Source organism: Panthera onca, chromosome D4 (assembly GCF_046562875.1).
Source record: "Panthera onca isolate mPanOnc1 chromosome D4, mPanOnc1 haplotype 2, whole genome shotgun sequence".
Lineage (NCBI taxonomy): Eukaryota > Metazoa > Chordata > Mammalia > Carnivora > Felidae > Panthera > Panthera onca.
In genome coordinates this window covers 57,045,741-57,062,391 of record NC_138351.1, presented here as the reverse complement: position 1 = coordinate 57,062,391, position 16,651 = coordinate 57,045,741, and the positions used below count along the sequence as shown (strand labels likewise).

Below are 16,651 nucleotides of genomic sequence, written 5' to 3'. Positions count from 1 at the left end.
TTCAGTTTGCAATGTTTATAGCTAATTAGCCAACCTCACCAGTAAAGTTATTTTTGTTTTTATAAAAATGGCCCTAGCATAACCAATGTTCCATAACTCATCCGTGGTTGACTACATCCTGCAACCAGCAGCCTTATCGAACAACAAACCACTGTAGGTTGCCTTGTACCATCTTAGCAAATGTTTGCCTACAGATGCCAATAATGTTGCTTTCTATTGCTTGGAAGAGAATCCTGAGCCCCATTAAGAAGGGCATTTGGGGTCAAGGTGTCCTAGCCCTAGGGCTGGGATTTCCCAGTCTTGCCTGAGAATAGGGAGGGGCTCCCAGGAGGTTCCTCCTGGGCTGATGCCTCTCCTTCCCCCGCCATCCCCTATCCCCATTTCTCCCAGCAGATGGCTGCTCCTGTCCCGTGGGCCTGCTGCGCTGTGCTTGCTGCCGCCACTGCTGTTGTCTACGCCCAGAGACACAGTCCTCAGGGTGAGTGTTGGAGGAGAGGATTCTGGGGGGGTGGGATGGTGCTCCCTGATGACTCCCACCCAGAGCTGAACATGAACCCTTCTCACACAGCTGTGTGCATCCACCCAAGACCACACACTGGCACTTGCTGGCATTGCCACACATGAACACACAGAAGGACATAAGTCATATGACACTGATATGCTGGGTGACCCACTGATACCTCATGTGCACAGTCCTCCAGTCACTCCGTGTGGTTCCGTGCTGATGGTATCTCTGGCTTGATAATCTCTTCCTCTTCCTACTAGAGTGGCTGTGTGGGGTAACGGGCAGGTGAGATAGGAGTTGGGGGCTGCTATAGGTAGGGCCTGTATATTAATCTGATGAAATGGGATCCCCTAGGGGTTTGTGGGGGGTGTAGTGGAAGGCACTGAGAGAGACAGTGGCCAAGACTGCTTTCCCCTATCCTAGAGAGAAGATGGAGACAGAGAGAGATGGTTGATAACAAGATGTGAGGATGGGCAGGGTGACAAGTGGGAGAGGGCAGGCATGCTAAGGAAGGGGACAGGTCAGTCAGCTAGAATGATTGGAGGAGGCAGGGATTGCTTAGGCTGGGCCATTGGCAGCCTCCTGCCCTTCCCCTACCATTTGTCCAGTGAAGGTTGAGTTCTTCACACAGCCCACAGAGCAAGATGCTGCACCCCTTCTGGGAAACAGGTACCCTCTTAACTTGACCACCAGCGCTCAAACTGCATTTGAGGCACACCTCACATGGCCACATCAGTATAAGGTCTGACCCTGAAACTCCTTGAGCAAGCTCTAAGTTGTCAGGAGCTTTCCCCTTGGATGGGTTCTGCTCCCACCCCAACCTTGGCTGGATTAGGTAGAGGCAGAGAAGGTGGGGGCACCTCTGGGACCCAGGCACAGAGCAGATCCTGTCACCCTCAAGGGTGTGGGTTCAAGGAGGGTGGTGGGTCAAGGCTCTGGTGGCTTCTTCCTTGTAAGACTGACACTGAGACCCAGAAAGAGCCTAGCTCACCTCAGGGCTGCTCCCCAGTGGGCAGGGACTGAAAGGACCACCAGGTCAACCCATTAACCCCCCTCCTGCAGTCAGTCCATCTTGGGCTCTTGTGCTGACCTCACCTGCTTAGACCTGCCAGTGGCCACTCCCATTGGCTTGGCTCCTGCCCTGTGTTGCATGTAAAGACAGAGCCACATGTGACCAAAGACTTGAGTGTTAAGTCTGTATCTCTGAGAGTATAACTGTCTTTGTGCATTAGGCTATGCTCTTGTGTGAGTGAGACCATGTCCTTGTTTGAATACATTTCTCTGTGTGGTTGTATCCTTGGGGGCTGTGCCCTGCGTGTGACGTTGTCTATGTGTGACCATGCTCTTTGTGGAGCTTTGTCCTTGCAATTGAGATTGTACCCTATGTGTGATATTATGATGGTTTCTTTCTGTCTCTTTGTATGTTTGTGTCCCTGTTAAATTGTCTCCCAGATGTGAGACTGTGCCCTTATGTGTAACTGTGCCTCTGGGTGACAGTGCCCTCCCTGTGCATGCATATGATCATCTTGTATTAGGTGTTAACCATCCCTGAAGTGGGATGGTGTCCCTGTGTGGCTGTGACCTTGTGGATGGTTGTTCTGTGTGTGCTTGTTCTTCTTGTGGTGACTGTCATTATCCTATGTGTGTGGCGATGTGAAGTTGCTTAGGACGCCCGGGGGGACTGTTTCCGGCATGTGGTCCCCATGTGAGCCTGTGTGCGCAGGTGTGAGGGAGCCGTCAGCTCTGTCCTTCTGTGTTCTCCATGTCCATGACCTCATCCTGTCTCTGTCTCTCATCCTGGCTTCTAACAACCTTTTCACAGCTGATTCCTTTGGAGCATTTGTCACTGCGTCAAGGCCAAGAACCCCATCCTCCCCCTGCTGCTTGATTTAATTTCTGAAATGGACAGCACATCAGTAGGGGCACCCACAGGGCGGGAGGAGAGCTATCCAGAAACAAAGGATTAAATCATTGGCATCTTTGGAGCTGTTGCATGGCTGTGTGTATTGCCATTGTTGTTATTGTAGCAATTGTGACAGTGTGTATCGTGTGTGATTGTCATGTCATATTGCCCCCTCTACCTCCATATTGTGGTCTGTCGTTGTCTTCTGTCATTGTGTTGTCATTTTTTCATTCCTGCCCTGCCCTTACATTGTCGGTTTGTCACTGTTGTCAGGTTGTGTTTCTGTCTCCTTTGTGAGGCAGACAGGGTGCTTGGGAGTGTTATCCCATTGCCATTATGTTTGTTATGCTGTTAGGTGGCTGTTTCCTCATCTTATGGCTGTACCTGCCCTGCAGTACTAAAGAACCACATTGGGTCCAAGTTAGTTCTGAGCTGCTGTTGGTCAGTGTTGACGTGTGGCCGCTGGGACCATGGTGGCCACGCCCCCTCCCCTACGGTCAGTTTTCAGCCTCCTCCTCAGGCAGCTGGATGCAGAATGTCTGTTAGTGAGGGAGGGGGCAGGGCTCAGAGAGAGAGGGGCTTGGCATGTTTCCTGGAAGCTCCAAGTTTTGAGAAGGGAGGCTGGAGGGGGGCTCAATGGCTAGGGCTGGTGGACTGGGGGGGGGCGCTCTATGGCTTGAGCCTTGGACACTGGGCCCCTGGTCAGGGGGAGGCCCCCATTCAGTCTCTGGTCCAGCCTCACAGCTGTGGCCTCTAAGGCCCCCAGCCACCGCCCTTCCGCCGTTCATCCTTTGTTTGGCTGGTCCCGGGCCCCCACAGATGAGTGGTCAAGGCTGGCTGGGTTTCCTACTTCCCTCTCCTCCGACAGGGGACAGGGACCGAGAGGCTCAGAGAGGGGCAAGACAGAGACAGGCAGCAGGGGAGAAACCTGAAGACACAGAGAGACCCTGGCACAGGAAGGGTGACAGAGGCAGCAAACAGGGACAAATGTTCCAGCACAGAGAAAAGCAGTACCAGGCAGGGGGCTGCAATGGGGGGGTGGTGGCTGGTGGCATAGGGGGATCCCTACCCCCTGTAGTCCTGGTGGTGTTAACAAGTCTAATTAAGAGGCCACTGGCCCAAGTTAATTGGCTCGTTAACAGGAATTGCCTCTGAAAATCCCCCAACTCAGCGGGGTGGCTCTCTGGAGGGGAGATGTAAGGGAGTGTTAACGAGGGATCCCGCAGCCCCCCCTACTGCTGCCCCCCTCTCACGTTGCTCTTCCCCTTCCACCCTTTCTCCACAGATCTGGCTGAGACCTGGGAAGCATCTGTCCTTCCAGGCTTGGGGGGCAGGATGAGGAACGAGGAGATTAGATTCATATCACCCAGCTCTACATGTTTGCTTCTCTGCTGTTCTCTGTAGATCAGTGTCCCCGATTTTCTGTGTCCTACTCACCTCCCCCACCTAGTGCTGCCTCTTGACAGGTGCTCCCTCCCACCCTTCCACTCCAGTCTCCTGGGCTCAGTCCATCACGCCTGGGTTGCCGAGGCCAGAACTGGGGTTTGCTTTTGGCTCTGACAGGCCCCTCCTGGGGGCAGGAGAGAAATGGTCAGAGAGCTTTCTTGGTCCCAGCACTCTCCCCAACCCCCACCTCAGCAGTTCCTGCCTCACAAAGTTGATAGCTGCCAGGAGTTCCCTAGGGCTTCCATCCTGGATCTCCCTTATCCTGCTGCTGCCCAAGCCCTGGATAGCTGAAGCAGGGTAGGTTAGGGGCTAGCTTGCCAGGGAGGCCAGAGTTGGGGAGAGGGAGAGTGGCAAGACCGGAGACAAAGATGGGGACAAGAAACAGAGGGAGGAGTCCAGAAGTAAGGCCCCTCAGCTCCAGCTTGCCTGGGTAGCAGATGTCAGTGATTGGGGCTGGGCCTATAGGTGGCAAGAGGTTAGGGTCACGGGGGGGTCAAGAAAACTTTCTAAAGGACCTAGTGACTGAAAGTGACCTGGTTTTCAGTGAGATTTAACCCCTCCCAGGACACTATACAAACTTTCTCTCACACATATACACACAGAAGATCACCCACCCATGCATAAAAACACCAGACGTGCACTCACACATACAAATATGGAGACATTCACATACCTATACACTTCCACAGCCGTAGAGAACATTTATGCACTCATCTCCTGATAGGCCATTAGACATAGAGCCTCTTGGCCTAGACTCCTCACAGTGTCTCATCCGTGCACATTTCACCTGGTGGTCCCGGGCAGCTCTGTGACCTGTGACTTTTGCCCTGTGCTCTCCCCACCCCCCACAGAGGCACCCCACGTGCAGTACGAGCGCCTAGGTTCAGATGTGACTCTGCCGTGTGGGACAGCAAACTGGGATGCAGCGGTGACATGGAGGGTAAATGGGACAGACCTAGCCCCTGACCTGCTCAACGGCTCTCAGCTTGTGCTCCATGGCTTGGAACTGGGCCATAGCGGCCTCTATGCCTGCTTCCACCGTGACTCTTGGCACCTGCGCCACCAAGTCCTACTACATGTCGGCTGTAAGTGTTGCTCCCAAGCCCTCACTTGACCTACCACTCCACTCAAGAGGACTGTCCGTGAGGCCCAGACCCTTAGCTCAGATCAAGTCCTCTTCCTTTTGGGGAGGCGGGCTGCAGCACCGACCCTTGCCTTCTGATCCTATCCTAGCTTTCTCTTCTGACCTCTGAGCCCGGTGTTTCCCACTGAATCCAGACCCCTGGGCATTTTGCCCAGGTATCTCACCCCCACCCCACCCCTGCAGGTCTTTGAGATCCGAAAATCATACTGCCTATGACAAGATGAGCAGGGGAGGGCTGGCAGGGCATGGCCTATCTGGGGCCTGGTAGGGAGGAATCTTAGGGTCACCGCTCCAAGGTGGAGCGAGCCAACTCCATGGTGTGCTCTCACAGAGGCTGGTTCTGTGGGTATAGGAATAGGCACTCTGGGAGGCTCCAAGGAAAAAAAAGAAGGCTTTCTGGAGTGGAAGGCACTGGAGACTTGGGAGATTTGGAAGATACATTGAAAAAGTCACTTCTGGCAGAGAGCTAGGTATGACTATAGGACTTCAAGGCTGGGAGGGCATGAAAAGGCCTCCAAGGCTGGGGGGCTGGTGTAAATGAGGAAAGGGAGCTAAAGGAGGGGATGGGGCAAATCATGATCCTACAAGCTAGGGAGTAACATGATCAGGGTTACCTTCTTAAAAGATCCTTCTCACTATGGTGAAGAGAGACAGGTTGGATGGGGCAGTGCCAGGGCAGGAAGGAGGCTGTTGCTGGGTGCGGGAGAGATGATGAGGATCAGGGACTGGGGCATGGAGTTGGGGAAGTTGAGAGGGGCTGGTTGGACCTCCAGGAGTTGGTGGTAGATTGGAGGTAGAGAAGACAGGAGAATAGAGAGCAGGAGGCGTCAAGACAGTGCTACCAATCACTGTGACAGAGGCAAGGTGGAAGGGTCAGTGGAAGAAAAGATAGTGTATTCTATTTGGACAGTAGTATGCAGGTAGTCTTAGTTTGGGTTTCCTGAGAATCCGATTCCAAGACGAGAACTTGTATGCAAGCAGTTTGTCAGGTGGCAGAAACACAGTGAGGAAATGAGAAAGTGATAGAAAAAGGAAGTTAAGGTGACCAATAAAGACAGTTATCCAGTCACTATTATTCACTTACCCTCTGGGCAGCTGCACCTTAACCTTGGAGAACTCAGAGAGCCCAGGCAGACATGTACCTTGGGAGTATTCCTGCCTGGGGGGTGAGGGAGCTCAGAAGCTTATATACCAACTCCTGTCCATCCTTGGTTGAAAGAGTCTCCTGGGGGTGAGGGCAGGGATGCTTTAATTCCCCTGCACTTTGGCCTAATGCCTCAGCAGGCAATGCAGATTTTGGTGACCAATGAAAGCTCTTAGGCAAATAAATGCAGAAGAGGGCAGTAGGTGTGGGCCAGAGATCTGTTGCAGCACCACCAACATCTGCTATAGATGTGTTGGGTTGGGGTACTCAGGGGACATCTGGGAGTTGATGGCTATAGCCAGTGGATCTGAGGGTCTAGGACTCAGAAGGGACCTGGGCTGGGGATGGGATAAGAAAGGCCTTAGATGGGGTGACATGACCAAGGGAGAGACTCTGGGATGAGGAGAGAAGAGAACCCAGAACTGGGCCCTCAAGACCATCACTTTATAAAGGGTTGATGGAGAGAGATGAGCCACAAAAAGAGATAAGGAGCCAACAGGAAGGTAGAAGGAGGAGTGAGTGAATGTGATTCAGAAGACAGGTTGGGGAAGTTGAAATGATGAGCTTATCAGTGTTGCTGAGGGTCAGCTGAGCAGGCACCTGGATCTCAGCCAGAGGCACCCACCAACAGAATATTCTTTCCTCACAGGCTCACTTCTTTTCTCCTTGAGCCAAAGATTCATGTTTTGCTGGCCTCATCCAATTTTTGTGATGCACCCCACTTTCTGAGGATGGTTTCTTTATTCCCTGGGAGCTGCTGAGGGGAGGAGATGCTTGAGGGACCTGGGAGCAGGCCTTTTGCCCATTGTCAGGAGATTGGTATGGACAGCCATGGGAAATGTTAGACTGAAAGTTTCCCCATGGTTATCCACAAAACACTGACACACCAGTGGGATTAGAGGAAGGGTGAGAATATGTTTTGGTAGGAATATTCATTTTCACACAGAAAAGCCTTCTGTGTGTTTAAACTAGAGATGGCAATCATAACCAGCCATCTTAGTTGCAAGCCAAGGGTGGAATGACCCCTGTCGGCCAGCTTGAGAAATACAGGACCAGCCTACCTAAATTCTCTCTGGCCCACCATGAGGAAGGGCCATTGGAAGTGGAACTCTCAGCCCAGCCCCACGTCCTTACACACGGAAAAGGTCATACACTGAGTGCCATGGAAGAAGAATGAGACCAATTTGACACCCTGGTATTCTCAATTTGAGTCCCAGAAGCGCTTAGGATGGAGACAGCTGGCCATGATGGTTAGGCCCTGGTGATCATGGGCCCTCATTCCTAATGACTTGATCTTCTTTGAGAGGTCATTGGAGGGAAATAGGGTCTGGAAGTAATGTCTGTAGTCTGTACCCACAGGACATGCCCACAGCTGCCCTGTTGTCACCAGAGCCCAGACCTTTTATATATAGTGGTGACCACTCCCCAGGCCCTGCTTGTCAGAGGAGAGCTGGCCATGAGTTGGCTATAGTAACAGGTACTTATCTCTCATTGCCTTATTTCCTTCTAAAGAGCTGGTGGTCAGAGGAACAGGGCACATTAATCATGATTGTCTCAGTCACTTTATATTAGTAACAAGAGACTGGGTTTGGCAACCCTCAATATCAAATTATTCTTCTAGCCAGAACTCAGAAAACAGGACAAAGTTAACCCTGATTTGTAAGTCATTCAAGCCAAAAAATATTTCATATTTATCCTAAACATATATGATTTTCATGTTTCTATTTCTAAGGGAAACTGATCATAAAAATACCCTCTTGAGGGGCGCCTGGGTGGCTCAGTTGGTTAAGCATCCAACTCTTCATCTTGGCTCAGATCATGATCTCATGGTTCATGAGTTCAAGCCCCAAATTGGGCTCTGCACTGACAGCATGGATCCTGCTTGGGATTCTCTCTCCCTCTCTCTGTCTCTCTTTCTCTCTCTCTGTCTCTCCCCTGCTCTCAAGTATGCATGCTTTCTCTCTCTCTCAAAATAAATAAACATTCAAAAAATATATATATATACTCTTGAAAGTCCCATTAACCAGACTGATCCTTGAACTACTTTCACCTCCCTGCCTTCAGGTGGATACTTACAAACAGCCCAAAGGAGTCCCCCACCCAGGATGATGGAAGGACCACCCACATTAGGAAATGGGATCGCAGGGTTACCTTTAGTAGCATCCTTTTGTTTACTAGACAGTGCTGATTCAGTGTCTTTCTGTTTTTAAGCTAAAACAAATCAGAGTAATTTACTAATTTAAAATGGACAATTCCTTATCCAATTTTTAAATATCTATATTTGGTTGGTCAGGAAAGGAACTCCAGAACCCCTGGTTCAGCACTGCTTCCCCCTCAGCCCTGTTTGGCTAAGAAGGAAAGAGCAGCTTGTGGTTGAAGATGTCTGGGGGAAAAGGACAGGTGGGAAGGCAGGAGAGGGGTATGTGGGAGTCCAGAAGTTGGGGTGCCTTGAGAGATGTCATGAGATAAGGTTGGGGCAGGCCATGGATTTGATGCCAGACAGGAGGAGTGTGGGTGGGGCCTGGGCAGGGCTGGAGCTGGAAGGGTCACCCTGCCCCACCCAGCCTGATCTGGCCTGGCCAGGGGTGTGGGCAGCCTGTTTCTCCTCCTCTCTGGGCCGGCCGGCGGGCAGGCCTTGTGCGTGCCGGGGGCTCCAGCCCAGGCAGGCTGGCGAGATGAGAGGAAAAACATGCGGTTTGGTGGACTGGACATGGAAAAACAAGCCAATTAGGAGGAAAACAAACAAACCCTGGGCCAGCGGGGGCAATGTACACGCATACACGGCCCCGCATGGGACCCAAGGACATCCTGCCACAGGCTGACGCAGTCACTTGGGCATCTCAGGAGCCCCCACAAGGGGCAACTTGGGATGCCTGGGCATCCAGGAATATGTCTGTATGACCAGACTGTGACATGACACAATTACTTCTGAGGTTTTGCTCACATAGAGCCTCTAACATGTTCTCACATGGTGTTCAGCTCATACGTGTGAATATACTTGAACTTCTGGGCACTTTCCCACACCCACAGTTTGAAAAAATATATTCAGGCTTAAGCTCCATCTCCTATATAGTGTCCCAGGTATGTCGTCTTGCTGTCACTACATTTCAGACTCAATGGTGCACTTAAACACATTCTCAGAGAGTACCTCAGCCCCTTGGCCATACACATACAGACAGTCTTAATCAAACTTCCCTGTCCGGAATCACACACAGCCAATTGCAAAGTTACGCAACTGCCCAGTCTCAGTCACACACATGAAGCCTCTCAGAGTTAACGCACAGCCTCACAATTGCAGTGTCTTAAAAACAGCTTCTTCCCCATCTTGCAGCACACTCACAACAGGCCTGATCACACACTGTCCCACAACCTCACACTTGGTCTCTCATAGCACCCCCACCTCCGCCCACCCGGCCCCTCAGCTGGGCTCCAGCTGCAGCAAGTCACTCCTTTTCTTCCTTTCTTTGTTTTTCTTTCCTCCTTTTTCCTCTGAGAAACCTGGTCCCTGTCAGGAAACCCAAGCCCTTCCCTGCTCAGGGCCCAAGGCCAGGCAGGAGTAGCCAGATGACAGACAAAGCCCTGCCTGGCCCCCCGGTCCCCCATGACCTGCCCAGTCAGAGAGAGGAACTGGTTTGAGGGGGAGGCTGGTCTCAGGGGGGAGGATGGTCAGAGGGAATGTAGGGGACTGGTCAGTGGGGAGGCTGGCTGGGGGAGGGGGCCTGTGAGTCCAGTGCCATGGCCCGCTCTGCCCTCCAAAGAGTCCCAGGCAGCAGGGAGCTGACTCTGCAGCCTTCAGTACCCACCCCACCCCCAGCACCCTTCTCCTTTGAAGCTGGGGGTAAGGAGGGGGGTGGCAGGAGGGGGGAGTGGAGGCTTCTCAGCCGACCTCGGAATGTCCTTTCCTCCTGGGGTGGCTGCCAACTCTGGCCTGGCCTACAGGCCCCCACAAGGCACTTCCTGTGTCCTTGGCCACCCCCCACCCCACCCCCATGCCTCTGTGCCCCTGGGCAGATAGGGAAGGGATAGCAGAGGCACACAGGATGAACATGGAACAGACACAAGATGGACACGGGGCCAGGAAAGCTTCCCAGGGGAGGCAGACAGCAGTGGATAGAATGCAGGTTGCCCCTTGTGGGGGCTCAGCTGGGCTCTGGCTCTTCCCTGCAGCCCTGGGGCATGGAGCTGCCTTTGCCCACAGCATAGCCCACTCTAGCTGCTACATTCACCCAAGCTTCCCAGATGCCTCTCTGACCCCTCATCTTTCTTGCTGCAAAGCCAGATTGGGCCCTAGGGGTTCAGCCCCAATACACATATACTTCACACACAATGGACATGTACATGCAATCACACAGAATCAGTCACCATCACGTGTACACTGTGGATGAAAGCCCACAGTTCCCTGTGTGTCACCATGGTCACTCAGCAAGCATAGACATGCACTCCCCCCTTCACAGTCCCTGGCTTATTGAACTGCCCCCCTCCCATTTCCTGTCCACCTGTCAGGCAGGGGGTGGGGCGGGGGGGGGCACAGGAGGGAGGTGTCAGTGTCCCTGGAGCCACTGACGGACATTCCTTGCCTGGGTCAGATCACAGAAGTTGCCTCCTTCCAGGAACCTGAGCCGGCTGTCCTCACGCCTTACCCAATGCCTAAGGGTGGGACAGCTGGGCTAAGTGCTCACAGCAGCAAGAAGTGTGGTTAGATAGCAGAAAGGACTTCCCAAGTGTGTATGTGTGGTCATGTGGGTGGGTATCCCCATCCTGGAGTTCAGTCCCAACTCTAGCTTGCTGTGTGACCCCAGGCAGATCCCCATCCCTCTCTGGGACTCCCCATGCTAGAGTGAAGGCAGCTGCTGACCAAGTAAAGAACTGCTTAAAGGGTCTGTGATGGAGGAGCTGGGGGCTAAGGCTTGGAAGTGAGGTATATACCAAGGGAACAGTAGCTTCCTCTCAACAGGCATATGCACACACATGCAAGCCTACGTGGCCACACATTCTGAGCCATGCCTATAGATACCTCTACATTCCATTGTGGATCATTCATGTCACAGAGACACATGTAACATATATACCCACGCACCTAGACACCTATACACAGATACCCACATGTACAGCCACCCAGTGCTATTGCTCCTGTGGAACCACCAGGCCTCTCCTTGTGTTTCTTAATCTCTACTGAAGGGAAGCCTGGGATGACTCTTCTCCAGGGAGCTCACTCTGACTACTCCCGCAACCAGAGGACCCAATCAGGACAATCTGCCCCCGCGCCCCCCTTCCCCCCCCCCCCCCCCCAGCTTCTGTTGCACAGTTTTTCTCTGGGAATGGACACAACGTGTCAGGAGATGTGGGGCTGGGGCCGATTCCCCCAGACATCATCTCCATCCTGTGATTGATGAGCTGAGGCCCGCAGCCCCCTGTTCCCCCACAATTCCCGCCTCCATTGAGCAGGTGGGGGGGGCTCCCTCTTCATATAGGCCTTGTTTTTCTTTAATTAAACATCTGGCTGTCTGCGGCCTGGGAAGCCTCAGACCCTTGCTGACAGCCACCCCTCCCCAACCTCTGGCATTGCTGATGGGTTGAAGGGGGGAGAGCTGGGGTTCTGGGGCCCACCTGTCCCCACACTAGTGCAGGGGACTAGGGGCTCCAAGAATACCCTGACCGTGCTGTCCTCACCCCCAGTGCCGCCGCGGGAGCCTGTGCTCAGCTGCCGCTCCAACACTTACCCCAAGGGCTTCTACTGCAGCTGGCATCTGCCCACCCCCACCTACATCCCCAACACCTTCAATGTGACCGTGCTGTGAGTAGACTTGCCTGTGACCCGCTTACAACCCTGACCTCTGACCTCTCCTTCAGCCACCCACCATGCCCTCAGTCCAGACCCTAGCCCAGCCTTGGGCTTGACCTTCCCCCAACCTCTGCCCCACCTGACTCTTGATGTTGGTAACAGTGCCTGGGCCTCACCCTTCCCCAGGCATGGCTCCAAAATTATGGTCTGTGAGAAGGACCCAGCCCTCAAGAACCGCTGCCACATCCGCTACATGCACCTGTTCTCCACCATCAAGTACAAGGTCTCGATAAGTGTCAGCAATGCCCTGGGCCACAACGCCACAGCTATCACCTTCGACGAGTTCACCATTGGTGCGTCGGGAGGGGGGTGGTCCCTGCAACATACTCCAGTGGGAGTGTGTGAGTGGGGGTGTGCCAGAAGTGTATATGAGCATTGGTGGGGATAGTCACATGTGTGCATAGGTATATGTGGAATGTATATACGTGTGTACATATGTTCATGGCATGTATATACCTGTGAATATTTGAGTGTGTGTCCTTTACCTGTAGGGGCCAAGAGACCTTTCCAGCAGCTCTTCCCATACTCTCTCTGGCTCCCAGAGTATTCAGAAGGGGGAGGGGGGGCAGGCTGGGCCAGACCCTTGTGCAGCTGCAGCCTCCACCCCCCGCCCCACGCTAATGGCTTCCTTACGGCCTGTGATGAATGAGGTGTCAGAACAGGAGACAGGACTGGGACAGATACCGCCCTCACCCCCACCCCCATCCCAGTCAGACCCTTCTGCCTACTCCTGTCCCACTCCAGCCAGACCCTCTGCCTGCCCCTGCCCCATCCTATCCAAATCCTCTGCCTGCTCCTGCCCCAATCCCAGCCAGACCCTCTGCCTGCCCCTGCTCCACCCCATCCAGATCCTCTGCCTGCCCCTGCCCCAATCCCAGCCAGACCCCTTGCCTGCTTCTTCTCCATCTCAGCCAGACCCTCTGCCTGCCCTCCATGCCATGGCTGAATCCCCCAGCCAGACTGTTTCTACATGAGCTGGGCCCTTAGACTCCTGTCAGGAGTCCAACCCAGATCTGCCACACCTGTGGACTGTCTTTTAACCTTGACCCACAGAGCAGCTTCAAACCCAGACTCTTCCAGGGTAGACTTTATCTCAATTTGGAACTGGAAGAGTTGAGGTGAAATGCTGAGCTTGAGGGGAGTGTATGATGCTGGTGCAGGAGGGGGTGATCCAGATGACAATGGAGGTGATGCTGGTAATGGTGGAGCCATCATTTAGACTTGGTAATTGGGATGCTGGTCATCATGAGCATGGGGCTGGGATGATGGGATGAAATTTGGGATGTCATTATCATGAGCTGGTGACAGTGACTGTAGTGGACAGTCCTTGGTGGGAATAGGGATGTGAGAGGTTGAAATAATGAGATGGTTGTTAATGGTGGTTGCCAGAACTGACAACAGAGAAGAGGGGTGGCAACCATGACAGTTATGACAAGAATTGGCAATATGAGATGGTGGACATGGTGACTGGGGCTGACAAAGTGGGGTTTTTCCAGAGATTAGTGTGGTAATGAAGCTGTGTCTCCTTAACAGTGAAACCTGACCCTCCAGAAAATGTGGTAGCCCGACCAGTTCCCAGCAACCCTCGCCGGCTAGAGGTGACTTGGCAGACCCCTTCAACCTGGCCTGACCCTGAGTCCTTTCCTCTCAAGTTCTTTCTGCGATACCGACCCCTCATCCTGGACCAGTGGCAGCATGTGAGTGCCCTGCCCTGCCCAGATCCCAAGTGCCAGAATCAGAGCCACGCGGCATATCCATACGACCTGTATCAGCTGATAGCTGTTCCAATGTGAAGCCTGAGGGCAGCCAGAGAGGCTTTCCTCAGGGAGAAGGGATCAGATAGGCCTGGGAGGATGGATGGGTCTGAGGGCAGTATCCTGATCTGAGGCCCTAAGGGGTTCCCAGTGACCTCTGTTAGTGTGATGGGACCACATCTGTTTTTGTGGCACCCAGGGTAATGGGGAGAAATCCTGGAAGAGAGATGGCAGGCAGGGCAGTTAGTTAGTATTTGCCTTTCCTTACCTCTGGCTCTCCTCTGTGATCAGGCATCTCCCTCATACACTCTGGCCCAGGCTGTGGGCTTGTACTGGACCCAAGGAGCAGGACGGCTCTTATCCTCAAGGACTCATAGTCTCAAGGGTTCGAGAGATCAGAATCAGTCAGTGGAGGCAAGCTTGTTCCAGGGTAAGAGTTCAGGCCATGATTAGTGTCAGGGCTCCAAAGTCAGATGTAGCTTAGGGGTCAGCTCAAGGTTATAGATCAGAAGGTAGTCTAGGCTGGGAACTAGGCAGTGGATAAGGGCTGGTATGGGGGTCAGGCTGTGGTCTGGGCTACCTACCTTTTCAGTACGTATTGATCAAGCTACTGTAGCTCAGGGGAGCAGCCAGGGGTTTGGGGAAGATTTAAGGTTCTCTCTCCTTTGACATTCCAGGGCCCTTAGGGTTGTAGGTGCTCTTTGTGGCCCATGAGGTCTGTGGGCTCAGACTGGGGCTGGGCCACAGGCCAACCCAGGCTGGCACCCAGGGGTCAACCCACCCACCAGGCTCCAGCCCCATCTCCCCATGCCCCACTTCCAGCTAGCCTTTAAAGTGCGTAATTCAATTCCAGGGTGCCTGTCCGGGTTGCAGGCCTGGCCCCCACAAAGGCTGCTCACATATTCCCTGACAGAGTCCGGAGTCCCTCCCGCCTGGCCAGCTGCCCGCGCCTAATGCATTGCTAATAACCAGGGTCTAGTTTCACAAGCCCCCCTCCCCTGCTAACGAGCTACAGGCAGCAGCCCTGCGCATCGCAGCGCACACGCCTCATAGTGGACCTGGCATACTGCCCACCACACACATGGGAGCATGGATACATACACGTGGTTCCTAGCAGGAACCATGCTCCATACATGCATGTGACTAACATGCCAAGGCCATGCACCACAGAACTGACCCCCATACTGATGTGGACAGAGCAAAATATGCAGACTCTGTGGTAAAAAATACGTATGACCTGGCATGTGCTTTCCCTGTTCCATATCTCATTGGCATTGTGGTTGGTTAGATTTATGGCTCTTTTGAGCTTGACTTTTGCTCTGAATACAATCTACTCTCCCTTATCCTTAATATTGGAAAGGAGCAGGTGTATGATTGGGAGGGGGTAGAGAGGGGTGAGGAGAAAAAACATTGTTTGGATTTTCAGGAGGAAATGAAATATACAGGCCAGGAATTATACAAGAATGGGTACCATGAGGTCTCACAGGGGCTATCTGAGCATGGACAAGGAGGAGGCAAGTACAGGGACCCAGCATGGGTTCCCTCAATCTTCTGTTCTTGCCCTAACTCAGCAGGGAGGCTGAAGGGCATGCCTGACATATGCTATAGCCGACTGGATGGAGGACTCTGAGGCTAGGCAGATGCCAGTTACTAGAGAATTCCTGCCAGTGGAAGAGCCATTCTCTTAAGGGGATGGATTAAGGGATCAGTGATAACCCAGCAAGAAGGGCCCAGTCTTAGGAGATGTGGCTGCCAAGAAAGGATTGGGTTCCTGGGCCACATTCCTAGAGGTATGGTGCCCACCATAAGCCCACCAATAAGTGGTAATCTGATCTGCTTTTCATAGCTCTCTCCCTTTGGGGAAAGACAGTTGTGAAGATCTGGGGAGATAGAATCAAAGGAGAGGCCTGAGGGTCAAATCCTGACAAGAGGGAAAAGGAGCTGAAGGAGCTGGGACTACTCAGCAAGAGGGGGTCTTTGCAGGGCAAAAGGGTGTAGGGGACCAGAGGAGGAACTGGGCCCCAACCCCAGGAGAGGAGAGTCTATGGGGCCCACCAATCTTCTAGGTCTGGGAGTAGGACTTACTGAGCTCAGGTCTGGGCCCCAAATGACTTTCACTCTGACCCTGACCTTTACCAGTGCCTGCCACCTCAGGGCCATGGGGATGGAGGCGGGAGGGGGGATTATTGGAGGGGCTTCTTGCTGTACTTAGACACACCTTCACACATATGAGTGCACATACACGTGTGCACATGTACTCACAGCCTTTCAGGTAGGTAGCCCAGACCCCAGTTTTCTGGGAAGGAAGATTGGAACAGGGACCAAAAAAGCCCTGAAGCCAGACATGGCCCAGAGCAGCATCCCCCCCCCCCCCCCCCCCCCCCCCGCCCGCCCGCCCCTGCCGGCTGCCCCTGTTTACGAGGAGGCTTAATGAGGCAGCGGGTGCCGCTGAGATGAACCAGAGCTCAGCCTGGGACTGGGAGGGGCGCTGGACAGGCAGGCCAGCCTGAAGGGTGGGGGAGACCAGCAGAATAGGGCTGGCCTCCGCAGGGGTGGGGTGGCGATGCCTCCAGGAGGAAATGGAGCAGCTGCCCTCCTGTCCTGCCTCTTGGGAGCTGCCCACCCCACCCCAGTCCACCTCAGGCAGGGTGTCGACCATACTGAGGTCTTCCTGAATGGGAGGAAGTGGATGCACTGGGCAACTGGGAAGCCAGGCTCTGAGCTGGAACCCATGATGATGACAGAGCTGATTGAAGTGTGTTTGGTCCTCATTATACCCCTGTGAGATAGATCGTAAATGCCATTTTACAGATCAGCACAGCAAGGCAAATGGAGGTTAAGTAACTTGGTCACTTGCTTGTAAGGAGTGGAACTAAAACTTGGACTCAGGAAGCCTGGTTCCATGACTGTGTT

The 16,651-nt window shown here is 53.4% G+C and overlaps 1 protein-coding gene across 5 annotated transcripts in view; it reads left to right on the top strand.

Annotated features, from left to right (window-relative positions):
• Positions 1 to 16,651, top strand: part of CNTFR (ciliary neurotrophic factor receptor) — a 38,231-nt gene that overhangs the window by 19,581 nt on the left and 1,999 nt on the right. For 4 of the 5 annotated variants that reach the window (XM_060609426.3, XM_060609427.2, XM_060609429.3 and 1 more), the window contains 5 exons: positions 394 to 478; positions 4,706 to 4,939; positions 11,819 to 11,936; positions 12,111 to 12,277; positions 13,518 to 13,681. In XM_060609426.3, the coding sequence (XP_060465409.1) occupies positions 394 to 478; positions 4,706 to 4,939; positions 11,819 to 11,936; positions 12,111 to 12,277; positions 13,518 to 13,681 (768 nt within the window). Of the gene's footprint in view, positions 1 to 390; positions 479 to 4,705; positions 4,940 to 11,818; positions 11,937 to 12,110; positions 12,278 to 13,517; positions 13,682 to 16,651 lie in introns of all 5 variants that reach the window. The other variant, XM_060609428.2, reaches the window with a different exon arrangement.